The sequence below is a fragment of the Pteropus medius genome, unplaced genomic scaffold (assembly GCF_902729225.1).
Source record: "Pteropus medius unplaced genomic scaffold, Ma_sr-lr_union100, whole genome shotgun sequence".
NCBI lineage: Eukaryota > Metazoa > Chordata > Mammalia > Chiroptera > Pteropodidae > Pteropus > Pteropus medius.
In genome coordinates, this window is record NW_024340701.1 from 8,582,012 (window position 1) to 8,609,234 (window position 27,223).

The following is a 27,223-nucleotide window of genomic DNA, read 5'->3' on the forward strand; positions in this document are numbered from 1 at the left end:
CATAGCATCGAAACTATCAAATACCTAGGTATAAATCTGACAAAAGATGTACAAGATCTGTACACTGAATTCAGCTAAAATACTGCTGAGAGAAATTAAAGAATACCTAAATGAGGGAGAGATATACCATGTTCATGAATCAAAGACTCAATGTTTTTAAGATGTTAGTCCCTCCTCCCTCATATCAAACTATGAATTTAAAACAATACGAATCAAAATCCCAGTGATTTTTTTAAGTTGACAAGCTGATCTAACACTTATATGGAAATATAAAAGACATAAAATAGCTAAAACAAATTGGAAAAAGAGGAACAAAGCTGGAGAACATTACTTCATCTCACGGTGTGAAATTGGTGTCATGATAGACAAATAGATTAAAGGAATAGAACATAGAACCCAGAGACAGACACGCTTAGGGGCAACGGATTTTCAACGAAGGTGGAAAGACAATCCAAAGGGAAAATAGTCTTTTCAACAAATGGTGCTGGAACTATTGGATAGCAACATGCCAAAAAAAAAAAAAACAAAACTATGACCAGACTTGAATCATATACAAAAATTAACTCAAAATAGATCATAGACCTAAATGTAAAATCTAAACTATAAAACTTCTAGAAGAAAACATAAGAGAAAATATTTGTGCTTTGTGTTAGGCGAATATTTCTTAGATATTAATTTGACTGCTTATTCGAATGTTTAACTATTTGAACAATTTGTTAAATAAGATTCAATTAAAATAAAACTTTTGTTATTTTAAAGACTATGAGAATGAAAAGACTAGCCACAGACAAGAAAATATTTGCAAATCATATATCTTATAAAGGACTTATATCAGACTTCATATATTAGTCATGGAAATGCAAATTAAAACCATAATGAGATACCACTGCCCACCTATTAAGATAGTTAAAAAGAATGACCATACCTAGTGTTGGTGAAAATGTAGAACAACTGAAACTCATACACCTTAGGTGGAAATATAAAATAGTACAACCCCTTTGGAAAAGTCTGGCAAGTTAAAAAGTTAACCATACACCTATCATATGATCCAGCCATTCCTCTCCTGAGTATTTACCCAAGAAAAGAAAGCGTGTCCACACAAAGACTGTGCAGAAATGTTCCTAGCCACTTTATTTGTCATAGCCCCAAACTGGAAAAAACCCAAATGTCCATCAACAAGTGAATGAATAAACAAATGCAGTTTATCCATACATATGTCAAGACAAATCAAATTGTACACTTAACATATGCTTTTTATATGTTAATTATACCTCAACAATTGTTACCGTTTAAAAGAAACTAAGGAGAAATAACAATGCGATGTAGGATCTTAGGATTCTGAAAAGAAAAACGAACATTAGTGTTAAAATTGGTGTAATTTAAATAAAGGCTGTGGTTATTTAATATTATGCCAGTATTAATAACTTAGTTTTGATCATTTTACTATGGTTTTGTAGAAGAGAAGTTGAGTGAAGGGGCTATGAGAAATCTGTACTATCATTGCAACTTTTCTGTAAGTCTAAAATTAATTAAAAATAAAAAGTTAAAAAATATCTGCAATAACTTTTTAAAAAGATGCTTTACCTTATATAAAAAGAAAAAGTGCATTTTTTCAAATATATTAGCCATCGTATTTTCGACAGTCTGTTGCCATAGAGAAAGTCAGCAAATTTGGAGTGCTTATCTTATTGTAAGAGAAACCTGCATAGTAACTTCAGGCAGTTCTTTTACTTTGCCATGAGATACCAATGACCTTCTCTGTTACAAAAGCCATGTATGCTGAAAAGGAACAGCCTACTATAATGGAGTGAAAGGTTCTCTGGCTGCCAAGGAAAGCTCTGTTTCACTGTTTCTATGTCTGGAACTACTGTCTTGGCTGTCTTTAGCTAAGGCTCTTTGAGCACTTTGGTATTGTAAGACTAGATGAATCTGCACCCTTGTTTGACTCAACAGTTTCAGTGTGGCCTTCAGGCAAATCGACAGATCTTTCTTGAGCTTTACTTTCCTTTTTATAAAACAGATAAAAACTGACCTGCTTTTGTAACAAGATTGTGAGGATTAAATAAGATATTGTACGTTGTGTGCAATTCAAATGTAAGGTGGAACTGAAGACCTAAACTATAAAATCTGTTTTAAAGATTTCTCCTTTAAGGAGAATTCACCAAATCCTGATTTGTGAAATTGAACAATTGGAAAAAGAATTTCCTAAAGGGTTCCTTTCAAATAACTTTAGGATGGGAAGCCCACGTCACACATTTTAGGAAAATGTCCATTATGTGTATCTATGTATTTGCATAAAACTTTCTTACACTAAACTCAACTCTTCTAAATGCTCATTGGAGCCTGACAACCCTCTAACAATTAGGGTGAACTAAACTGCTCTAACAAATAGTCCTGAACATGTAGTTACTCAACTACAATAAAAGTTATATTTCTTGCACCCATAACCAAATCAGGTTTTAGGTTTGTAGGCAGTTCTCCATACAGTGACTCAGGGATCCATGCTCCTTACAACTTGTGACTTGGTCACAGCCTATGGCCTGGTTGTCATCTGCACCCAGCTAATATAAGGAGAGCCAGGAGAACCTCACATAGGCTTTCACCACTTCTGCTCACATTCTACTAAAGAATTCTGACACAAGGACACACTTACCTGCAAGAGAGGTTGGGAAATGTAGTCCAGCAGTTTGCTCAAAGAAGGGAGGGATAGATTTTAGTGGATAACTAGTGGTCTCCATCAGTTTGTAGATTAGGTCACAATCAGGTGACAAACTCAATACTGTAGCCTAGAGGCCCTGACGACCATGTCTGGTGCCTTAAGAAGCCCAGCCTCGACCCTGATCTGAACCACCACTGCCTCTCACCTGGACTCTCCTCGCTGGTCTGTCTTCCACCCTTTCCCCTGCAGTCTATTCTCCACCCTGCAGATGGGGGACCCTATTAACACTTGTACCAAATCATTGTGACAATGCTAAAGATTCAAACCTGGGGGAGAAAATTACCCATGATCCCACCGCCTTCATAAACTTGTCATTTCCCCCATATTGTCTCTCAGTCTTTGTTCTCGGGTGCACAGATCTGAGGGAAATTGACCCAATGAGGGGCATGGTTTGCACTTGATCCAGGTCTGACTCCACATTGTGGTTCCCAGAGCAAGACACAACAAAGGCTACTTTCCAGGTCACACGTTTATTTTTACAGAAGCGGTGGCCATACAGCCACAGGGACATGAAGTGTTCTAGACAGTAGATACAGTGCCTGTAGCTGCAAGAGCCTGCTAGGGGAGACTCATGCCTTTCTCCTTGGTCCCCATGATCCAGGGAAAAAAATCAAAATCACACAACATCCCCATTCCCACATGCCCTCCCTTCATTTTTAGTAATATCCAATTAAATTTATGCATTCTTCCAGCCAAAGAAATAGGCTATAATTGATTTTACAAAAAACCTTCATGCAGCCAAGAAACTCAGGGCTCTGGAGGAGAGAGGCCTATTCTTTTACTTTCCAAACACACTGTTCCCCTGTGCAAAGTTCAACTCCATCTGAAACCACTGCACAGACGGACAGTGACAGGACTGAATACAAGTAAAAGCTGGTTACTCGACTCACCATGCTGGGAAGGCTGCCCCCTTCTGGGCAAGATATGACTGAAGCAAAACATTAACCTGAAGTGCAATGTCAAGACCTCCCCATCCAAGCCCCAGGTTCTGGGTGTCTGTGAAGAACAGGATTTGGTTTGTAGGACTAAGGACAACAGAGGCGGCTGGCATCTCTGGCTCTACTCCCAATGGCTTAGAAACAGAGATCCCACTGGTGAAAAGATGGAGCCTTATCTGTTGGGTTAATCTGCTTAGGTTGACCATTCCTCTACAGCAAGTAGGATCATCAGTTTAACCCCAAACAGGAAGCAGATGGGCCCACTGAGAGCTAATGCCAGAATTCACATGCTTTGCATACAAGCAAAAGAATGGTTGTTTTTTTTTTCCTATGCCTTCTCCAGAGGCCAAATGGATAAGGGGGTTCCTTTGTCTTCTAGGTGCCATGAATGTCCAGTACTTGGGCTGAAGGACCTTAAATGACAGACCACTCCCAGGTGTCCACTTGGATCATTTGTTTTCCTCTGACTTTCCACACAAATGAGGTTTTCCATGGGTTTTGCAACCACAAGGTCTAAGATAGCCATGAATTTCCACACTAGAAGGGTCCCAGGGAGGTCTTGTCTGTACTGATGCGATAGATGAGCAAAAACTACAGTTTAGAGGAACAAATGACTCGCCCACAGTTGCACAGCTCATTGAGCAAGGGCTGAAACCCAGGTCTCTGACTCCTAGTGCAGTGCACGCGCTCTCTCTCAGAATGTCACTGCCTGGCACAGCTCACTTCATTCCAGCTTCCCTTATGTGACACAATTCCTTCTCAGACTCTCGGTTTTTAGCCGAGGCTGCACAGTTCTTAAGATGGGAGTTGCATAAATGACCAACTTTTAGTAAGTGGAGAAGGACCTCAGGGAGTTCCTTTCCCTCTGGAATGGAAATGGAGCTAACTTTTCTCTGAGCTTAGGATTTGTAAGGCACTGAAATCAACTACGGCTGGGGGTGGGGGAGAAAAAAAAGAGAGGATGAGTGGTTAAAGATATCAAGCAGATGCTCTATTCTTTCAGCCCCACAGTGAGAATCCTCACGAAACCTAACAACGGTGGGCTCCGTTTTCCTGCTTGGTGTGGTCCACCCCACCCCCCATTCCACGGGGCAGCATGGACGCATCCCCACCAGGACTAAGCGGATTCTGGGGACAAGAGGCACGGAGGGTTGGAGAGCCAAGAATAAGCCCAGGTCCTCTGTATACAATTCAGAGCAGAAACCATTCACGCCACACCGGCGGGTATCCCAGGTCTAGGCTGGGACAGGATTCAACCCTGAAATGTTCCCAGGGACATGGTCCTCTTGGAGTAGACTGAGTGATGGCTGGGGTGGGCCCATGAGCCTGAGCATGAAGGAGGGAGAGGCAGAACATCACCAAGGATGGCAGAGAAAACTTTGGGATAGGACCTTTGGCACAGCACATCTTCGGACGCCTGCCCATTTGTTGCCCTCCTGAGACCCCAGGGATGGAGAGGAACCTTCCTTCTTTCTGCCCATGAGGATAAATACTGGCCGACTGAAGCAATGGCAGTGCCGCTCCAGGGCAACCCTTCATTATTCTAGCCAAACCTGTGCCTAGGTGACCTAACGTGGAGCCTTTGGGACTCAACCACTGAAACCAAAGCACTTCAGTCAGCTGTGATGCAGAATAGGAAGCAGTAACAGCTAGCAAAGCCTTCGGGCAGATATTGTTAACCCCTGGCAACAGATGAAGAGCTGGGCTCAGAGGCTGAGTGACTCACCCAAAGTCACACAGCTAATGAGTGGCTGTACTGAGAACTGGACTCAGATACATCTGACTTCAAATCCCATGTCCTTCCCACTCCACTAGGTAGCCCCTGGAGGCTGGGAACAGCCCATCAGGATTGTCTGGGTGGGATTTCTGGAGGGGTTCTTTCCGAAAGTAGGGATCTGGGAGAGCAGCCAAGCATAAGTGAAGGGAAGATGCCTCCTGACCTTGGGGGCAGGGTCCACCCACACATCTGTCTCTTTGTGGGTGGGCTCTGACTCAGTGCCTGGCAGCCTTGCAGATCTTGTCGTATACCTCAGGAAAGGCGTCATGGCAATTGAGCTGATCCCGCAGCTTGTGGTACAGCGAGCCATCAAACATCTCCCAGAACTCCTCGCGGTTCATGTAGCAGTCAGCATACAGCATCTGGAACCTGCAGAGCAGAGATAGGGTACGGAAGTGGGGAAGTGATGTTAGTGGGACACAGCACATTCTGCAGTGCAGAAATCACTTCTGGAGGATTTTCTTGTCGAATTCCCCTAACGATCTGGTGGTGGAAGGTGGTGCAGGAATTCTTATCCCCTATTTGCTGATGGGAAATCAAGGTTCAGGGCATTAAGTGACTTGGCAGTAGAGGCAGAGTCAGGATTAGAACTAGGACTGTGGCTTCTCCCTGTGCTTGGTGCACTGCCTCCCTGGCGGGGCCACTGGCTGCTTTCTTTTCATTTTTTTTCTCCTGATGCTTAATAAACTGCACATATTGAAAGTACACAACTTACTAAGTTTGACATATGTATACAACCTAGAAACCATCATCTCAGTCTAGATAATGACCACAATGACCCTCCAAACTTTCCCTTATGCCCCTGTGTTATCGCCCTCCACCAGCTCAGGTGGATTTACTTTCTGTCACCAGGGATTCGGGAATTTTATATACATGGAAACATCGCTATTCTTTTTTCCTGGCTTCTTTCAATCAGCATAATTATTTTGAGATTTGTTCACATTATGTAGGTCAATACCTACAGGTATTAGGGTTAGGGTTAGGGTTAAAATGGTTCCAGGCCATTTTCTGAGCACTGCTCGGTCCTGGGACCCTGTATGGCTTTCACAATCATAAATTCCTTCTTCCTTAGCTTTGGTCTTCCAACCTGGAGTGGCATCCCCCAGAACATATGGAAAACCACCCCATTATCTTCCCCGGAGGGAGGAGTGGGGCAGTTCTCGCATTCCCAGCTCAAGCAGCTAGGGGGTGGGGGGATACAGTGTGCTGACCAGAGGAAGGGGATGCAGAGAGAAGAGGGGCAGGAGCCCTGCAAGCCCACCTCCTTAACTTCCACTAGGTACTTTCCAAAGCAGAGGCTGCCAAGCGACAAACTCCAAAGCGAACAGATAGTCTGACTCAGAACCTGGCCACCTTGGACCTTCCCTGAACCGCCCTGCAGCCATCCCTTAGAGCTGGAGGCCAGAGGGATCAGGCCACATTTGGAGCCACTCACCCATGAACACTTCGGACGAATTTCTCCAACTGCCGCATGCAGGACCTGGCTTCGAAGTGCTTCACGCGTGGCTCCCCGTAAGCTCCGATGTCCACGTAGAGCTCTGTCTCGTCTCCCTTAGGGTGCACCAGGCCAGGCTGGCTGGGCAAGATGAATGGGCACAGCCAGATAGGGTAGACCTGGGTGGACCAGGCAGGGAGTATTGGTGCTTTTTCTCCAACAGGTGAAAGGCTCATGGCTGGCCCACCCCACATCTACCCAAAGGGAGGCTTTTCGGCACTCTCCAGGGCCCCGTCTTCTGGCTGCTCACAGCTTCACCCCCAACTCCACACTAGAGAATGCAATCTGAGAAGTTCATGGAAATGCTCATCACAGGGCCCTATGTCTGCTCTCTTGTCAGGGCCTTCGCTGAGCGGGCTCATTTTGCAGTTGGGAAAACAGAGGCCCCCCAACTGCCCAAGGTCAGTCACAGGGTTCAGAGGAGAAGACCTTGGATTCCACGGGACGGCTGTTGGCCTGGCCTGCCCGGCCCCGCCCCAACTCACGTGGATGTCGTTGTGGAAGGTGTGCAGGGCCGGTATCATGCATTTCATGGGCACCAGCATGTCTTGCACCACGTGGTGCTGCTCATACAGTTTGCGCAAGGTCTCGCCCTGGGTCAGCTTCAGCAGGGAGATCTTGGGAGGCACCATCCAGCCAAAGAGGTAGCGGAAGATGGGGCTGTTGCCAAAGGGAATGATGTCCTGAAAGACGAAGGTTGGGGATGCAGAGAAGGAACCAAGGATGGAGCGTCTCCGTGTGCCAGCGGCCAGGCTCTCAGTCAGTGCTTGTTCTGTATGACAGGGTCCACCCCAAATGGAGGGGCATGATGGACCCCAGGATTTACCCAGTTGGATCCCAGCTGGAGTCTTGGCTTTGGCATTTACCAGCTGTGATGAGCTTGGGTTAGTTACTTAGCCTCTCTGAGCTCGGTTTCCTTATCTGTAAAATGGGACTTGTGAGAATAGTGATATACCAAATGGAAGGCACTCAGCCCAGTGCCTGGAGCAAAATAATAAGGTATCTATAATTGTTGTTCTAGCTGTTGAGGTCAGAGTGGCTGGCGCACGGCAGGCAACTGCAAATGTCTGAGAAATAAATGCTGTTGAATGAGAAGCATAAACAATCCTCTTTGGGTCACACAGCCAGGGACAGCTCTCACTGGGGTGGGCAAGGTCTGGCTCAGGTTCAATTATGAGCCCACTGGTTTACATCATCTCCTGGGAGGCCTTCTCTGACCCCCAACCTCCCCTTTAAACTGTTACTGCTCTCCATCCCTCCACGTACAACAGCAAATTCTTGCTCATCTTTCAAGGCCAAGCTTGATGGCTACCCTAGACAGAACTAGCCACTTCCTCTTTGTGTTCCTGTGGCCCTCACAGTGCCACCCCACCTGCCTACTCCAACTTCGTCTCCCCAAACCGCCCCCTGAGTAGAGGCTGTTCTTCCTCCTTCAAATCACGAGGGAGAGCTGCCTCACTCAGCACTGCTGCTTTCCAAGACATCCTCTGCTCCCCGCCAGCTCTGCTATGGCTCCCAACAGCAAGGACCCTATATAGCATGGCCCCCTGCTCAGTCTTCCTCCCTGCTCCAAGTCTGCTGTCTTCCTGAGGGTCACCAGTGTCCACTGGTAACCCACTCCCACAGCTCCTTGACACCAAAGATGTTCCTTCATTAGATAATTATGAGGTGCCCATGAGGTCAAGTGCTAGGTTCTATGCTAGGTGCTGGGGATACCAAGATAACTGAGACTTGGTCCCTGTCCTCAAGTGTGGAAGAGACGTGGCCACAAGACTAAGGTGTAAGAAAAGTTGGGACCAAGAGATGCAGAAGCAGTTCACAAAAGGGTCCACATTAGACTAGGGGCCAGGGGAGGCTCCCAAAGAAGCCACCATGCTGACCTTTGGGGTTGAGTGACTCTTCCCCTCCACTCCCTTGGAATCACCTCTCTGATCACCAGTCCACTCCCATAAGGGAGAGATCTGTCTGCTTTCTTCTCCGTTAGATTCCAGCACCTACACCAATGCCTGGCATATAAGAGTACAATACATGCAAAGGCTTTTTTTTTTTTTTTTTTTTTTTGTCTCCTTGGCTTTTTTGGAAAAGCGACATATGCCCATAGCAGAAATTCCAACAGTCCAAAGGTTAAGCCTCCTTTCAAGTCCCTGAGCTTTCTTTCCACTCCCCAAAGGCAACCACTGTTAGGAACTGAGTACCTTCTAGAGGCATTTGATGCCAACAAGCATATGGGCTGTACAAAAAGCAACTCACAGATAGGGGCATCGACAGCCTCCTGCTTATCACTGTATCCTGTGCATCAGCGCCCACAGTGCTACCCATTCTTTGTCGTGGATGCCTAACACTGTGCTGCAGGGACCCACAAACTATGGCTCCTGGGACAAATCTAGTCCACCTTCTGGTTTTGAAAATAAAGTTTTATTGGAATATATCCATGCCCATTCATTTATATACTGTCTATGGCTGCTTTCAGGCTATAAGGGCAGAGTTGCTCCTAGAGAGACCTCATGGTCCATGGAGCCTAAACTACTACCTGGCCCTTTACAGAGAATGTTTGTTGACCTCTGCTCTACTGTATGGATGTAGCCTAATTTACTTAATCAGTTCTATACTAATTAATGGGTATTTCAATTATTTCCTGACTACTCCAATGAATATCCTTTGTGCATGCATCTTTGTATTTACACGTACATTTATCTGTAAGATGAATTCCTAGAAGTGGAAAATTCTGGTTTAGACAGTGTGTGCAATTTTAATGGATACTATTTTAAGAGCTTGCACCACTTTATACTCTCCCAGACAACGCAGGAGACTGTTGTTTCCCCACACTCTGGCCAGCGTGGTGTGTTATCAAACTTTCGCATCTCTGTCATTCTGATAGGTGGAAAATGAGGCTCCTGTAGTTTTGTTTCACCTGTCTTGAATTCTGAGTGAGACCACATCACTTTTCTTATGTTTAAAATCCATTTACATTTTTTCCCCCTAAAATAGTCCATCGTTAGCCTAAAGTTATCAGCTGGAACCACTCCTTTTCCAATGTCTCAACTTCACAAAGTTCGGGTGCCCTGCCCTTCTCCTTTCCCTCCTCTGTCTACCCCATTATTCACCCTTCTGCCTTGGAATGATCCTGGGCCCTATGTCCCTGGCTTCACTCCTGGTCCTGTCCTACCAGCATGCTAAGGTCAGTCATCACAGCCTCTCCCATTCTCGGACCCCAGCTCTCCAGCTGCCTTTGGCCTTTATCTGTGTCCAGCTTGTTACTGGCTTTCTCTGCTCTGCTGGGATGCAGGACCCCACTAAGGGTTCAAGAGGCCCCGCTTGATCCAGAACCCCAAACCCCAAAGGCAGGCCCTGTGATAGCGGCATTGTAACAATCAAGGACCTATCTATCCTTCCATATTGATGTTATTGCTCTGAATTAGTCAACCATTTAAACTGCTAAAAATGAGGACATCGAAAAGAAAGGAAAGACAGGGCTGCCCAGAGTCCCTTTTCTTTTCAGTCCTTCCTTATTCATCAGTAGCCAAGGCGAAGTGTTGGTAGAATGTGAATGTTATCAAGAAGGGAAATAAAAGCATTTGAGTTAGTTTTGTGCAGCACTTTCACTGGTTCTTTAAGAATGACATACATATGCATGAAGAGTTAAATGCTCTTATATTACATTTAAAAGATAAATAGTAAAACTCATGCTAATAACTTAAGTTTTTAATATTTCTTTACTCAGAATAACATTAAATAGCAAATATTTATGATAAGAGACGGACCAAGGAAGAGAGCAAAAAGCTTCGTAATTCAGTATCTTTGATGGCATGTTTCCCCCTGCTTTTTGCACTGGGCCCTGAAGATTGTGTAGCTAGCTCTAACCTCAAATATTGCTGATTGACAGAGCTGGGTGAGGAAGAGACTGGACCTGCCAAGTGTGGCCCAGATGCGACAGGAATGAAGTGATCACCTAGAATGCTGTTGATCATGACCATACTGATATGTGTGTCCTCAGTCCTGCCCTGAAGTCCTGACACATAGAGACAGCTGCCCACTTGACGTCCTAAACAGATATCTGAAAGGCATCTCAAACTGACATGCCCTAAACCAAACTTCTGATTTCCCTTCCCAGGCCTTTCCCCCATGTTGCCCACAGCAGTCAATGGCACATTTGGTCACCAGTTGCTTGGGGCCCTAACCTTGGAATCACTCCCATGGCCGATCTGTTCAGAGGATTGGTTGGTTCTGCTTTCACACTATCTCCCAGATATGATACTTTTTCCCTCCTCTACTGCTACCACCCTAAACTCAGATATCTTCTTTCTTCTATTTTTCATCTAGCTGTCAAAGTTATTCATTTAAACCAGAAATCAGGTCATGTCACATCACTTTTCTGTGCAAAGCCCTCTTCCAATTTCCTATCATACTTAGAGTAAAATATAAAGTCCTTCCTTGACTTACAAGGACCCATTTGATTCAGTCTCTGACTGTTATGTGACCTTATTCCTCACCACGGATCTAGCTCAGGGGCCTTCTTGCTGTTTTTCCACTACGACAACTGGTTAACTATATGCAAAGGAGTGGCGTCAGACCTCTACCTCACATCATGTAAAAAACTTAACTCAAAATAAATCAACAACCTAAATATAAGAGCTAAAATCATAAAGCTCTTAGAAGAAAACATAGGGCTAAATCTCCATAACCCTGGGTTTAGTAAGGGATTCTTAGATATGACACTAAAAGCATGAGTAACAAAAAATACATATACTGAACTTCATCAAAACTAAAAATTTTTGTGCATCAAAAGAAAGTGAAAAGACAACCTATAGGATGGGAGCAAATATCTGTAAGTCATTTATCTCATAAGGGTCTAGTGTTCAGAACATATAAACTCTTACAACTCAACAACAGACAAGCCAATTAAAAATGAGCAAAGAAGCTGAATAGACACTTCTCCCAAAAATATGCAAATGGCTAATAAGCATGCGAAAGGATGCTTAACATCATTAGTCATTAGGAAAATGCAAATCAAAATCACAATGAGATTCCATCTCATACCCACTAGGATGGCTATAATCAAAAACCAGAGAACAAGTGTTGGTGAGAATGTAGAGAAACTGGAACACTGCTGTTAGAAGTGTAAAATGGCTCAGCCACTGTGGAGAAAAGGTGAGTGGTTCCTCAATAAATTAGACACAGAGTTATCTAATGACCCAGCAATTCCACTCATGAGCATATACCCAAAAGAACTGAAAACTAGTACTCAAATACTTGTATGTGAATGTACAGCAGCATAATTCACAATGCCAATCGGTGGAAACAATCCAGAATGTCCAACCACAGGTGAATAGATAAACAAAATGTGTCATATCCATACAATGGAGTGTTATTCAGCAATAAAAGGAAATGAGTGCTGATACATGCTACAACACAGATGAATGCTGAAAGCATACTTAGTGAAAGAGGCCAGACACAAATGATTCCATTTATATGAACTACCTAAAGTAGATAAATCCGTAGAGACAGAACAGATCGATGGTTGCCAGGCTGGGGGAAGGGGGAATGGGGAGCAACTGCTAAGGGCACAGTATTTCCTTCTGGGGTGATGAAAACGTTTTGGAACTAGATCGAGGTGATGGTTGCACAATATTATGCATGTACTAAATGCCACGGAATCGTATACTTTAAAATGGTTAAATTTATGCTACTGCACTTCAATTCAAAAAGGAAAAAAAAAATCCATGCAGCCCATTTGAGGACCTGTGCTCTGGCACCTCCCTCACCTAGAACACTCTCCCCTGGACTTCTTCATGGCTTGTCCTCTCTATGTTCAGGTCCCTGCTCATAAGTTATCTCCTGAGAGGCCTTCCCTGATGCCCTTCAAAATGTCACTGTTCCCCATCCCTCCATGTACAACAGCAAATTCTTGCTCATCTGTCAAGGCCAAGCTTGATGGCTACCTCCAACCCTAGACAGGACCAGATTAGCCATTTCCTTTTCCTGTTCTTGTGGCCCTTTACAGGACTAGAGTCTGTCTGCTTGGCTGGGCTGCAGTTCCTCAAGGACGGAACAGGTCAGTGTTCCCCAAATTACCTGGCCCAGCACTCCACTCTCTGTTCACTGGGAACCTGCCGCTTTAAGTGAAGAAGGTCCAATCTCAGAGGAAGCAACTGTGTTACTATGTAAGAGTGTGTTCCAGTTCCCTAGAACAAAGCCACTCTTTGCTCTTAAGGGAGAGAGTGTGGCTACAATGTTAACCATCCTGGTTCCCTGCCCTGCCAACTTAGAGGAGCCAGGACTACTGGGAAATCTGAGCCTCACCTGGAGCTCCCAGAAGATGCTACGCGTGTGCCGGTGGTAGTAGTGTCTCAACGGGATGTATTCCAGGCCCTCTTGGTTTGTCTTCAGATAGTTCTCCACGTGCTTGAAGAACCACGGCTTGTAGTAATTGCCAATGCTATTCAGCTGAAATGACAGAGGGCATTGTGTCAGCCCACAGACAAGCACTAAGTGCCATCAGGGTGTAACAGTGATACCCAGCTTCTGTTCAGCACTCCTGGCCTTTTCAAAGCTCTTTCATGTCTATTATCTCCTTTTTAGACTCTTGAAAGCCTGGTGAGGTTAAGCACAGTGGGTATTCTCTAACAGGGAGAGCAGAAGCTCAAAAAGGTTAAGTGGTGTGCCCAGGGCCCAACAGCTAGTTCCTCATAGTCTAGAGGACTTACTTAGTGACCCCGACCTAGTCCCCTGCTCTTTCTCAATGAGAAAAATCAAAGCGCAAATGTTTTCTGGCATCTGCCACAACACGGTGCTCCATGCAGGTGAATTCCTCCCTCCCTCCCTTCCACTAGGCCAGTGTTGGCACAAACACGGAGCATGGGTCATCCCCTCCTCCCTGGGTCCCATGGTCAACAGCACTAATTAACCATGATACTTTCCCTGCAGCCCTAGACTAAGCCTCACTATCCTCTGAGTGTGTGCTCCCTCTAGGCAGCCACCGTCAATGGAGGAAACCCACAGAGCAAACCTACGTACTTCCTTGGGACTGGGCCTTGTGGCCCCAATGCCTAAACCTTATATTTAGCTGGTATCTTCTTCAGTCCTAAATGGTTCAGGACTTCACCTGTGCCCTGGGATGGCTTAGCTTCTCTAGGCCTCAACTTCCTCATCTGTGAGATGAATTATGAGCAGATGCTTTCAGAGAGAGGCAGAGCAGCAGCCTCAAAAGAGCACAGGCTCTAGGACTGGGCAGCTAAGGCCAAATCCTGGCCTAGTCACACACTAGCTGTGTTACTTTGGGCAGGTCATTCTATCAGCCTGTTTCTTCACATGTAAAATGGTAATAAAAATATATGCTTTGTGGGAGTTTTTCTTGGTGCCTATTAGAAATGATACATACACACACATACATACTGTGGATGCTCAGGCCTCACATCAGACCAGCTTCTCGAGGGGGTGGGAGAGGCACTGGAGTTTTATGGGGCAGATAAGATCACACCCAGCTGGGCAGGCTAAGTAAAGGATTAGGAAGAAGTGGAGAGTGGAGGCCAGAGAGGAAAAAAGTCGTCAGGGAGCCATTAGGGAGGCAAGACGTGAGGCAGCCCCAGGGGAGCTGGTGGAAGGGAATAATCAGAACATGTGCCAAGTGCCCATACTCCAGGCAGTGTCGCCAGCACCTAACCATTTCATTCTTTATCCCTTCCAAGACCTTGCATAGTAGGGTTGTCCCTGTTTCACGAAAGAGACTGAGAATTATCAAGGTTATATAGACTGCCTGAGGCCACCAGGCTGGCAAAAGGCAGGGCAAGAATGTACCCCACGCTGTGCAAGGCCAGGGGCAGAAAGCAGAGAACCCTGAATGGCCGGCTCTGGAATGTGGGCATTATCAAAACAAAACAAAACAATCCTATTTTTTTCATGATTCTAAATGGAATGTACACTGTATGAAAACTTTAAACACTGCAGAAGTATATAACTTGGAGAAACACCTCTGTAGCCTCACCCTCACCCCTGTAGCCTACTAAAACTTATGTGTTCATTAGGTTTTATTTTCTGTATACTACACACACACACACACACACACACACACACATTTATAAAAAACGAGGCCATCCCATGCATACTCTTGGCCAATTTGCTTTTTCCACTTATAAGGCACGAGGCTGACCCTGGGAATGTTACTTAGCCTCTCTGAGCCTCATCTTCTGTGCAGGCAAAATGGAGACATTATTACCCCCTGGTTGGGAAGACTAAAAGATAATGCAGAAAGTGCCATGCATAAGGCCAGCCCACAATGCCTGCCCACACTGGGGGTACAATATTCAGTTTCTGGCCCCCACTGGCCTTCTAGTCCCACATCCCTTTGGCAATCCCTTCCACCCTGGAGCCAGCCAATCCTTTGAGTGGTATCTTATCTGGGTGTCGCCCTCTTCTGCAGGCCACTCTGCTGGTAGGCCACTTTGCGGGGGGAAACCAGGGGCCGCAATGTGATAGGAAAGTGGGGTTACAGAGCCTGTTTGTCTAAGTCAGTTTCAGTGAGGTCGGTATAGGGTAGGGCAAAAGACACCATGCGCTGGCCTCTGCTTGCTGATGCTAAGGAGATTGAAACCCAATAGGAACACAGCAATCTGATCTAACCCTGGGTGGGGCCTGGCTACACACCTCGCAGTGGCACCAGCTGCATAATGAGATTGAGACTTCGGAGTATCTGGAGACAGGTGCTCCTGATGCTCACTGACTTATCAGAAACAATTCATGCCAGAGAAGCCCAGGATATGATCAAGGGCACACCAGCTGGGGCAGCCAAGCAGCCACACGAGTCCCAGTTCCAGTCCTGGCATTTAGATAGCAAACTACTTCCTATCTCTGGGCCTCCCCTGTAAAATGGGGGTGGGTTGCCTCCTCTCAGGGCCACAATGAGCCTTCCACTGGACAGTGCCTGCAGAGGGCCTATCACAGAGCCTGGCACAGAGCCTGGCACAAAGGGACAAATTCCTGAATAGCCTGCCAATCAGGAGATTTGAAAGAAATGCTCCTCAAACGAACTGTCCACACATCTAACGGCATTTATCACTCTCTGCCCCCAGTCCTGTTCCCACTGGGCATCAGGGTTTTGCTTATCGGGACATTCTGCAAAAGGCTGTGGCCTAAGAGCCCAGCCCCTCTGCCCAACACTAGACAAGACTTTGAGTAAGGCCTCAGTTTTCTCCTTGGGAATAGGACCAGGGTGCTTAAACATTTTAAAAGATGCACAAACCCTTCTGTCCAATTGTAAGCTTAAGTGACATCTAATATATCAAACAGGTGACAGAGTAGCGGGTACAGTGGGGGAGGTGATTCCCCTTGGCCCCCTCCCTCAGCTCATTACTTCTGACAGCCTCTAAGGGAACACATTAGAGAAGCTAGAAAACCTCTGAACCAGAGATCCTTACCAGGTGACTAAGGGACACGAGCTGCCTGGGCTCAGCCCCGGTCAGGCAGAGCCAGGGCCTTGGGAGTGCCAGTGCTCCTATCCCTGGTCCAGGATCTTCATCCACTAGTGCCCACAAGGAATGGTGCTCAATCAATGCTTGTGGATGATGCTAAATTCTAGAAGATGGTATGGAGGGGAAGGGACACTGAACTAGGGGTCAGAGACCCAAATTTAAATCTGCCCATTGCTAGCTGTGTGTCCTCAGGGGAGTCTCTTTCCCCCTCTTGGCCTCATTTTCTTATTTGGAGAGGGGATTGTACTAGATAATTTGAGTCTCTTCCAATTTTAAAATGTTTTCAGTATATAGGTATAGATCAAGTGCCTTAAGAGAGCTTACCTTTTGATCTGCTAATTCTGCTTTAAGATATTATTTAAATTACAAACAAAAGATGCTCATTGCTATATTAATTAAAATAATAAAAAACTAGAAATCAACTTAAATTTGCAACTATCGGGCAGTGGTTTAGTAAATGATAGGGCATTTAGTAAACATTCACTCAGTGTAACGTTCTGCAGACATTAAATATGACTGTTTTGAACGTAATATAACAACATGGAAAAATGCTTATCACACTAGACCAGAAAAAACAAATTTGAACAGGTGATCACAGCTGAAGGCAAACAAACCAAAAAAGTGCAAAGAGATGTTCAGCCTCACAGGTGACCTGAAGACTGCAAAATAAAACGAGATACTATTTTTAACCCTATCAGATGGGCAAAAATGAAACAGTGATACTATCCAGTGTTGGCAAGAACGGAGGGGAAAGGCATTCATTCTCACACACCACTGCTGGAAGTGGACAGAAGCATAGCTTTTCTGGAGAGCTGTTCGGTCATAGCTATTAATATTTAACATGCTCAAACACGCTCAGGGATTCCATTTTTTGGACTCAATCCTACAGAAATGCTCGTACAAGAGGCCAAGACTATTCATGGAAAATCTGATTTGTAAGAGCAAACCATTTAAGCAATATAAATGCTTATCAGTCAGTAATGAGTTAGGTCAATTCTTTACATGCAACAATGGGATCCAATGGAATGAAATGACGACATATACACATGCACACACACACACACACACAAATAGGCCTTGAAGAATGCACACCAAACTGTTACAAGTCATTGTATGCCTGGGGGTGAAAACAAATACTTTCATTGTTTTACTACTTCTGTAGTTTAAAAACTTCAAAAAAAATCTATGCACTGAAAGAGAGAGGAAATAACTAAACATATTAGCGACAGCTGGCTTTGGGTCATGTTTATAGGTAGTCTTTTCTCTCCTTTTGTTTACGCTTTCCAAGTCTCTCATAATAAAATTAATAAAAACTCTCATAAAAACTGCTATTAAATATTATACAGTAAGTTGAAGGAATATCCATCTGGATTGTAAGACATCAAATCCAATTACTCAGATCTTGGCTTGGTCATCTTGTGGAAGTTTAATATGACCTCTTGGAGTCTCAGTTTCCTCAGTGTAAAATGAGGTAAGTTGCTTTGAGGATAAAAGATTATGCCATCAAGAGACACACACATATGTGGCAGGTGACAGAAGCAGTGGAAATGGAAGCTTTTGTCACTGCCTAAGATAATTCTGACTATAAATTCTGTTGCCCAAATCCAAGGTGAGCTGACTCAGGTTGTAGACTCAAAAAGGGTGACTATCAGGGTCAGGGTGGGGCAATAGGCTCAGACCCAGCCCGCCCAGGCCTTCTTCCTCCAGGCCTTGGTCTGCAGTAGTTGACACCCTAACCTACCTTGCTGGGCTCTGCCTTGTCCGTCATGGCCCCTGTCATGATGACAGCCTCATCCAAGGAATACAGCAGCCCTTCTACGAAGTGGTTCTCCTGCCGCTGGGACTCATGTTTGAACTTGTCGCAGATTGCCTCCAGGCCCCACACTGGCTCAAAGCGCAGCTTGACGTACTTCTTGGCAGGGATGATGCGAATCTCTGCGGCAACAAGGAAGCCCAGGGTCCCACAGGACCAGGGCACAGCGTAGAACAGGTCTGAGTTTTCTGACTGCAAGGAAGAGTCAACGCATGCTGAGAGCATGAACCCTGGGTCCCACATTGTGGCACATAGTCAACAAGGGCACAAAGAACCTGGGGCCTGGGCTAAATTCCTATTCTGTCACCATCTTGCTGGGTAAACCCCACAAGGCACTTTATAAACTGGGCTTTCTGGCCCTCAGTTTTCACTCTGAAGCTTCGGCATGACATATGACCTTACATTGCCTAGCGTCAGGGGTACTCACAGAGAACCTCCCTCCTCCATCATTGAGGCATAGCTCCTGGACCGCAGGTTACCCAGAAAGAGGCCACAACCAGCACTACCCAAAGACCCAAAACAGGGGACTAAGGGCCAGGAGTTCAAGGCCAGGCTGAACAAAGAGCTGAACCCTTACTAAGGGTTAGAGTCACCAAGGGACATTAAAATGCCTCCCTTCCAGGCATTTACAGAGCCTTTCCTACTCTATCAGCTGTAGGAGTGCCCCTCCCCCACCACAGCCTAGGGAGAGTATTAACACTTCCACTTGAACAAGTAAAAAAATTGAGGTGCCAAGAGACAGCAGGGCTCATCCAAGGCTCCCCACAGACAGTGTGGAGATGCTGGGCCTCAGGCAAAATCACCTAAACTCCTGAGCCAGCATTGTTCTGCTGCACAGCTTCATCAGAGTCCCCAAATCTGCTTCTAATGTCACCATTTTCTTGTTTTGGTATTTGCCTCAGAGACAAACAACAGACTTTTCGCCTGGCCATTCTAATTTAGATTCTTTGATTCTAATAAAGTGCCTTTTGAAGAAGTCCAGCCTTGTGTGGTCGTCACCCTGAGGACAGCTGGTGTCTGCTTGTGTCGACTGCCATTGGTGTGGGCACGGTAGGTGCAGCAGGGAAGTGCTGAAGCCGCTGGAACAGCTGAAGTAGGCCCAACCAAGCCTCCCCCTAATCACACAGTCAGATCAGCAATAATAAGCAGGCATCTACTTTCTCCTCCTGACAAAGCATTTGTCAGATAGGAAACTTGGCCTCAGAGAACGGAAGTAATTCACTAATGTTTGTTTCTTCTCTCTGCTGGTAAAAATTGGTTGAAGGCAGGGAAATGGGCTAAAATGATGTAAAAAGGGTCCCTCTTGCCCAAGACCAGAGCTCCTAAACCAGGAGTCCTGCCCTGGACTCTTTTGTGAGGCCAACTCTGGGAACTCTGAAACATCTGCTTCCAAAGCATCACACTGTCCCCGCATCCCAGGGGCTCCTCAGATATGCTTGGAGAGATCTGACTTTATTTAAAGTTTCAATCCTGTCCCGCTCCTTAGGGTAAATGCCTCAAATGTCTGTGTCCCACTTTGGGCCATAGAATTGTCTTTAATTTCTCCAAAATAGCCCCTTTTATTGCTTTAGTTATCCCTCACACCATCTGACATAGAGCTTTGATACTGAAGCCTGACTTCCCCTACAGAGGCAGTACAGTGTAATTAAAAGCTAAGGACATTGATCTAGGAGCCTGATAACTTGGATCTGAATCCCAGCTAAGTGGGATTTATCAGCTGTCTGATTTTGGTAAAGTTTATTAACCTCCCTGTGCTTTAGTTTCCTATCTATAAAATGTGGCTAATAATAATAACAACTACCTCATAAAGTTGTTAAAGGATTAAGTCTTAATATATAAAGTATTTATAATAGTGTCTGAGCACGTAAAGGGGCTATTTTAATCTGTTAGCATGAATACAGACCTAGACTGAACAAGTGTACTTGAAACAAAGCACCTCCGGGGAGCACCAGGGTCCTTGATGCCCAGAGCAAGCTGGTGGGGACGTCCTGTCTCTGAACTTACCGGTGTGCATCGCACAAAGCTGCCATCAGCCAGGACCAGCTCGTAGGCAGTGCAGATGTGTTGGAATAGGCCATATTTGTGGGACGATGACTCGATGCCTGTGCCCATGATCAAACCCCCTGCAGAAACACATGAGTTAGCTAGGTGGAGCAGTGGGGTGCAGGGTGGGGAAGAATTGAGTAAAGGGCACTTCACTGGAGCTCGGAAGCTCATAGCATAAGGGTGGTATGACAGGGCTGGCAGAAACGAGCTGCCCACTTAGGGGAGACTTCCCATCTCTGGATCTGGAGAGTAGGAGAGAGGAAGAGGAGCTCAGATTGGAGAATGAAGGCTTCCTCGAAAAGGGATGGATGGGAGACTTTGTCAATGACGCTCATACGTCTGGCCAGACCCAACCTACAAACCTGTGTGCATTCGTTTTAAGAGGGACCTTAATGAAAAGGGATGTTGATTGGGTGGCAGGAGGCTGTGTCCCATGGGAATAGTTAAAAGAACTGAAGTCGTTTCTCTTTGAGAAGTGAAGGGTTTGGGGACCATGAATCTTCCTAAAGGAAAGAGAGACTAGACTTATTTTGTGTGCTCTACAGGGTAGAACTGAAGCCATGAATACAAGTCACAGGGAAGCAGATTCAAGCTAGAGATTAAAAAGTGCTGTTTGATAGCTTGAGCTGTTTAGAAATGAAACAGCCAAAAGGAAGCACTCTGTCTTTGGAGCTGGCCAAACAGAGATGGGGGGACTTCTGTTATAGACGAAATAGTGACAGCTTCTACACTGGATGGAATATGGGCCAAAGTGCCTCAGCTCTGATCCTAGGACTATCTGAGTCCTCACCCACTGTGAGGTCATCTAGCTCAGGTAACACAGGCAGCGTCCAGCCAATGGAGTTTAGCAGCGAGGTCACCTGACCCATGGTCACCAAGGGCTCCACACGGACAATCTGTTGACATAAGAAGAGAGACCTTGAGTCACAAGGAAACTTCCAGGCCTAACAGGGCATCTTTCCAAACCTTCCTAAACAATCAGTGCAGAGATTCCTACCTGGCTTTTATAGCCTCTTTCTGGAACATTATACTGCCTTATGTTATAGTAAATGAGGTTTCTGGCTCTGGGTTTGTTACTGTTTAATCTTGTCCTTTTAAGTATCTTTATATGTAATACTTAGTTTATTTTTCTTCTAGATTTTAGAAGAAATATTCCTTTATTTGGAAGAAACAGCATATATGAAGATGACAAAAATCTATCCCAGTTCTTCAGAGTATCAGTATTAACACTGAAATGTATTTACTTTGTCTTTTTCTAAGCATATCTATATTGCAATTTTGTACGTTTTCATACAATGCACACACACACAAATATAAACACACACTTTCTCATCTTGTTTTTAAAATTTCACACAATACTACAATCATTGTCCTTTGTTATTAAATATTCTTGGAAAACATAATTTTTAATGGACACATTAACATGCCATCATGAGGACTTCTGCTTCCAGCTAAGATGCAGCAACAAGGACCAGATTTACCCTGCTGCCTGAAAACAAAGAAGAGACAAAATACATAAAACAAGAGTTTTCAACATAGTGGACATCAGGCAATGAAGTCTTGAAAGACAGGAAATCAAACAAGGGGAGCTCTGTGAATGCCCCAGCTCAGTGCCTAGAGTTAGGCAGTGCAGGGAGGGGAAACTCAGCGGGGCCCAGTGGACTCTTAGTTGAGAGCCCCGGAAGATCGAGGTGAATAGAATTTAGAAGACAGAGTACTGGAGAAGAAACTGTACATAGAGAAAACTCTGAGGAACTGCAAAGGGTGCCCATTGAATATTCAGCTGAGTACGGATCAGTGCATACACATGAAGAAATTACTTTTCTGAGGGGAAATGCCACCAGAGAGGATAACAGGTAACAGTGCAGGGGCTCACACAGGGTAGGGATAGTATCTGTTCCCAAAAGCCAGACAGGAAAATCTCATGTTTCGCAGTGCATTGGGTAGAGTACACAGAATGGTCTCACCTCACAGTGGGGAATAACTACCCCTACATTAAATGTTCCTCTGTCGCCACCTAAAAAATCAAGACCCAATAGGATCAAACTGTTTCCCAGTAACTTAGCTATATCTCAGAGCAGAGCTCAATAAGATTTCTAAAAATACAAAAATATCCAGCACCCAACAAGGTAAAATTCATAGTGTCTAAAAATCCAATCAAAGTTTACTAGTCATGCAAAGAGTGAGGCAAATTCAATCCACAATGAGGAGAAAAATCAATCCGTTTTAATAAAAACGTATCCAGATTTGACACAGATATTAAAATTTGCAGGCAAGGGCATTAAAATAGTTATTATTGCTGTATTCCTTATTTTCAAAAAGTTAAGTAGAGACATTAAAAAGATAGTAAAAACACCCGTATCAAACTTCTAGAAATAAAAACAACAACGTCTGAGATGAAAAATACACTGGCTGGGATTGATAGCAGATCAGACATTGCTGAAGAAAAAAGCAGTGAACTTAATACAGAGCAGTAGAAACTATTCAAAATGAAACAGAAGAAAAAATTAAAACGAACAGTGTATCACTCAGTGAAACAACTTCAATACTGAAGGCAGTCCTCAAAGAAGAGGGTAGTGGACAGAAAAAATATTTAAAGAAATAAAGATCCCCAAATTTCTAAATTAGATGAAAATTATAATAAATCCCAAGCCAAGAACAATGAAGAAAATTATACCAAGGTACATCACAATAAAATTGCTCAAAACTAATGATAAAGAGAAATTCTGAAAAACAGCCAGAGAGAAAAAAAGACATGTTACATACAGAGGAATGAAGATAAGAATAATAGATTTCTTGTTGGAAACAGTGCAAGATGACAGTGAGACATCTTTAAAGTGCTGAGTGAAAAAACTGCCAACCTGGAATTTCATACCTAGTGAAAATACCTGTCAAAAATGAAGGCAATTCACATCCATTAGGATGGATACTATCAAAAAACAAAAACAAAAACAAAAAACCCAGAAAAAAACAAGTGTTGGTGAGGATGTGGAGAAATTGAGAACTTTGCGCACTGTTGATAGGACTGTAAAATGGTACAGTCACTATGGAAAACAGTATGGTGGTTGCTCAAAAAATTAAAAACAGAACTACCATATGACTCAGCAATTCCACTTTTGGGTACACATCCAAAAGAATTGTAAGCAGGGTCTTGAAAATATATCTGTACCCCCATGCTCATAGCACTATTATTCACAATAGCTAACACGTGGAGGCAACCAAGTATCCATGCATAGAAGAATGAATAGGCAAAATGTGATATATACATACAATGGAATATTATTCAGCCTTAAAGGCAAATACTGTATGATTCCACTTCTATGAAATATTTAGAGAAGTCAAAAATCAGACAGAAATTTTAATAGTCATTTGCTAGGTCTTGGGAGGGAGGGGGAACGAGGAGTTATTGTTTTAAAGTATAGAGTTTCAGTTTTGCAAGATGAAAAGAGTTATGGAGATAGATGGTGGAGATGGCTGCATAATTTTATGAACATATTTAATACCACTGAACTGTACACTTAAAAATAGTTAAGATTGTAAATTTTGTGTTATGCATACTTTACAATAAAAGCTGAAAAAGAAATGAAGGGAAAATAAGTGTTTTCAGACATATGGCAGCTAAAAGATTCATCACCAGCAAAATTACCATACAAAATGTTAAAAGAGATCCTTCTGGCAGAAGGAAAATGAAACCAGATGGAAATATGAATCCACACAATGAAATGAAGAAATGGCAACTATATGGGTAAGTATATAAAATTTTTCTTATTATTTAAATTTCTTAAAAAGATAACTATTAAAAAACAGTAATGTGGTATGGGCTTTATAACATAAATAACAGTACAACAATATCACAGAGGTTGGGAGGAGAGAAATAGAAGTGTATAACTATAAGATTTTTCTTATACTACAGATAAAATAAGACATCATTTGAAGGTAAACTGTGATAAGTAAAGTGTATACTATAAATCCTGAAACAACTGCCAAAATAACAAAACAAAATTACAGTTAATAAGCCAACAAGAGAGCTAAAATAGAATCATTAAAATTATTTAGTAATTCAAAAGAAAAAAAAGAAGGGAAAAAAAACAAATGGGACAAAGAGAAAACAAAGAACAAGGTGACAGAGTTAAGGCAAACCTTATCAATAATAACATTAAATGTAAATGGTCTTACCATCACAATTAAAAGGCAGAGATCATCAGATTGGATAAAAACTATATGCTGCTTATAAAAAAACACATTTTTAATATTTAAAAAAACAGATTAAAAGTGAAAGGATGGAAAAAGATACACCATGCTATAAGTCACAAAATAAAAAAAAAAAAAAAAAAAAAAAACGTAGATGATAGAGGCTCTGTTCATCCCTCTGGGGACTAAATCAAAGTTGTGACAGAAACAAAGAGCAGCAGCAAGGAAAAATCGCCTGGGATTTAGATGAACAAGCCATACAACTACAGAGAAATCCAAGAAAGCACCATTCAACAGCAGAAGGTAGGACGGGGTGATAACACGGGATTGCCCAGTCTGATCTGCTGAGTGAGACCCAGGTTGCGGCAGAGGCAGATGCCTCTTAAAGGGGCGGATTTTCGCGGTGACGGACCTGCTTGCTCTGAGCACCAGTGCCAATTCGGCTGTGCGCAGGGGGCACCAGGGGCTTACAGGGAGACATTGTCGGAGTGAGGGCCGAGGGTACAGAAGTGCCGGGGGTATCCGTTGTTCCCTGTTGAGCTCTCCCCGCTACCAGTGCGCCGGACACAGTGCCTCCATAGCTGAGACATCATCAAACTGAATAACAAAGGTCGCTCCGCCCAGAGGATTCTCTGAAACCCCGCCTACCCCAGCTCGAGCCCCGCCCAAGTCACATCCAGGTATATCCTATGTGAATCAGGTGCTCCTTGCTGAGACTCACACTGGTGGAGGCAGCTGGCCTTGGTTTCTGGTGTGGCCTTATGAGGCAATTATAAGCACAGCATCTATGTATTGCTTGCTGAATCTTAACAGCTGGCCCTGGAGGGGTAGAGGCTTGGGCTAAATTTGGCCTGCAGCTGAATCCCTCTCAGGACTGTGCCACTGGACACCTACTTCACAAATCCACACTAATAAGACCGGGAGACTTAGGAGCTTTGCTTAGTAAATAGAAACAGACATGGAAAGGCAGCCAAAATGGGAAGACAAAGAAGTAGAAACCATATGAGAGAACAGAACAGAGATCCAGATATAATGGAGTCAAGTAATCTAACAGATGCAGAGTTCAAAACACTGGTTATATAAAGATGCTCAATGAACTTTTGAGACATGTAGATAAATTCAGTGAGAACTTCAACAAAGAGATAAAAAACATAAAAATGGAAATGGAAATTATAAAAAGGAACCAGTCTGAAATGGAGAACACATTATCTGAGATGAGAAGTATAGTAAATGGAATAAACAAATAAACAAAGTGAATAAAGAAGAAGATCAAATGCCCTATCTAGAGGACAGGAAGGCCAATCAGGACACTCAATCAGAATGGCAAGGAAAAAAGATGCCAAGACTATAAAAATAATTTAAGGAGGATATGGGACACTATTAAGGCTCCAAATATTCGTCTGATCAGTGAAACTGAAGAAAATCAAGATGCTGAACAGCTATTTAAAGAAATAACAATGGAAAACTTCCCTAACCTGTTGAAGGAAATGGACATAAAACCCCAAGAAGCTCGGAGAATTCCAAAAATCAGGGATCCAAAGAGGCCCACGCCAAGACACATCATAATTAAAATGCCAAAGTTTAAATACAAAGAAATAATATTAAAAGCAGGAAGAAAAAAACAAATAATTACATATAAAAGAACACTGGCAGCTGATTTCTCAAAAGAAACTATGCAGGACAGAGGGGTTTGGCAAAAAATATTCGACAGGATGAAGACCCAGGATCTACAACCAAGAACAATTTATCCAGCAAAACTATCATTTAGAGTTGAAGGACAGATAAAGAACTTCCCAGACAAAAAATAAACTAAAGAAATTTATCATCACCAAGCCAGAATTACAGGAAATGTCGAAGGCACTTCTTTAAGAAAAAACATGTATCAAAAAAAGGAATAAAGAAATAAAGAATTCCTATTAGTAAGTACCTTAAATGGACAAGAATTAAGCGCTCCAACCAAAAGATAGAGTGGCTGAAAGGATAAGAAAACAAGACCCCTGCATAAGAAAAGGAAGGGAATGAAAAAAGATATTGCTTTGATGAACCTAGAAGATATTTAAGTCAGACAGAGAAAAATAAACACTATATGATTTCACTTATATGCGGAATTTAAGGAGTAAAAAGAACAAACTAATCAAAAATAGACTGACAAATACAGTAGACAATTTGTTGACAGACAGCGGGGGTGTTTTGAGGGGACTGGGAGAATAGGATGAAGGGTTAAAGAAGTACAAATTAGTAGCTGATAGATGGTTACAGGAATGGGGAGCTCGGCATAGGGAATGCAATTAGCATTAATACATTGGCTAGGTGGAGGGTCAGGGAAGGGAGGGAGCAATTGGAAGGATCACTTTACAACTATATAGATGTCTAACCAATGTACTGTATACTTGAAACTAATTACAATTTTTTTAAAAAAATTTAAAAATGTAAACGGATTAAATGTTCCAATCAAAAGACAAATGGATAAAGAATATGTGGCACCAAAAAAAAAAAAAAAAAAGCTAGAATGACTTTATTATATCAGACAAAGTAGATTTCAGAGCAAAGAATATAACTAGAATGAAAGAGGTCATTTCATAATTATAAAGGATCAATTAATCAAGGGGATGTAAAGTTACTAAACGTTTATTTACCTAATTATAGAGCTTCAAAACAAATGAAGCAAATACTGATGGAACCACAAGAGATAAACAAATCCACAATCATAGGTAGATATTCAATAGTCTTCCTTCAGTAATTGATAGAATAAGTAGAGAGAATATTTGTAAGGATATAGA

The 27,223-nt window shown here is 43.4% G+C and overlaps 1 protein-coding gene across 1 annotated transcript in view; it reads right to left on the bottom strand.

Moving 5' to 3' along the window:
- Nucleotides 1-3,170: 3,170 nt before the first annotated feature.
- DHCR24 (24-dehydrocholesterol reductase) overlaps nucleotides 3,171-27,223 on the bottom strand; it is a 29,891-nt gene continuing 5,838 nt past the window's right edge. Inside the window, exons 3-9 of the mRNA XM_039887239.1 lie at nucleotides 21,043-21,148; nucleotides 20,211-20,329; nucleotides 18,135-18,398; nucleotides 13,230-13,373; nucleotides 7,415-7,612; nucleotides 6,870-7,048; nucleotides 3,171-5,803 (exon numbers count right to left, since the gene is read on the bottom strand). Coding sequence (XP_039743173.1) covers nucleotides 5,650-5,803; nucleotides 6,870-7,048; nucleotides 7,415-7,612; nucleotides 13,230-13,373; nucleotides 18,135-18,398; nucleotides 20,211-20,329; nucleotides 21,043-21,148 — 1,164 coding nt within the window. The 3' untranslated portion in view covers nucleotides 3,171-5,649. The remainder of the gene's footprint in view (nucleotides 5,804-6,869; nucleotides 7,049-7,414; nucleotides 7,613-13,229; nucleotides 13,374-18,134; nucleotides 18,399-20,210; nucleotides 20,330-21,042; nucleotides 21,149-27,223) is intronic.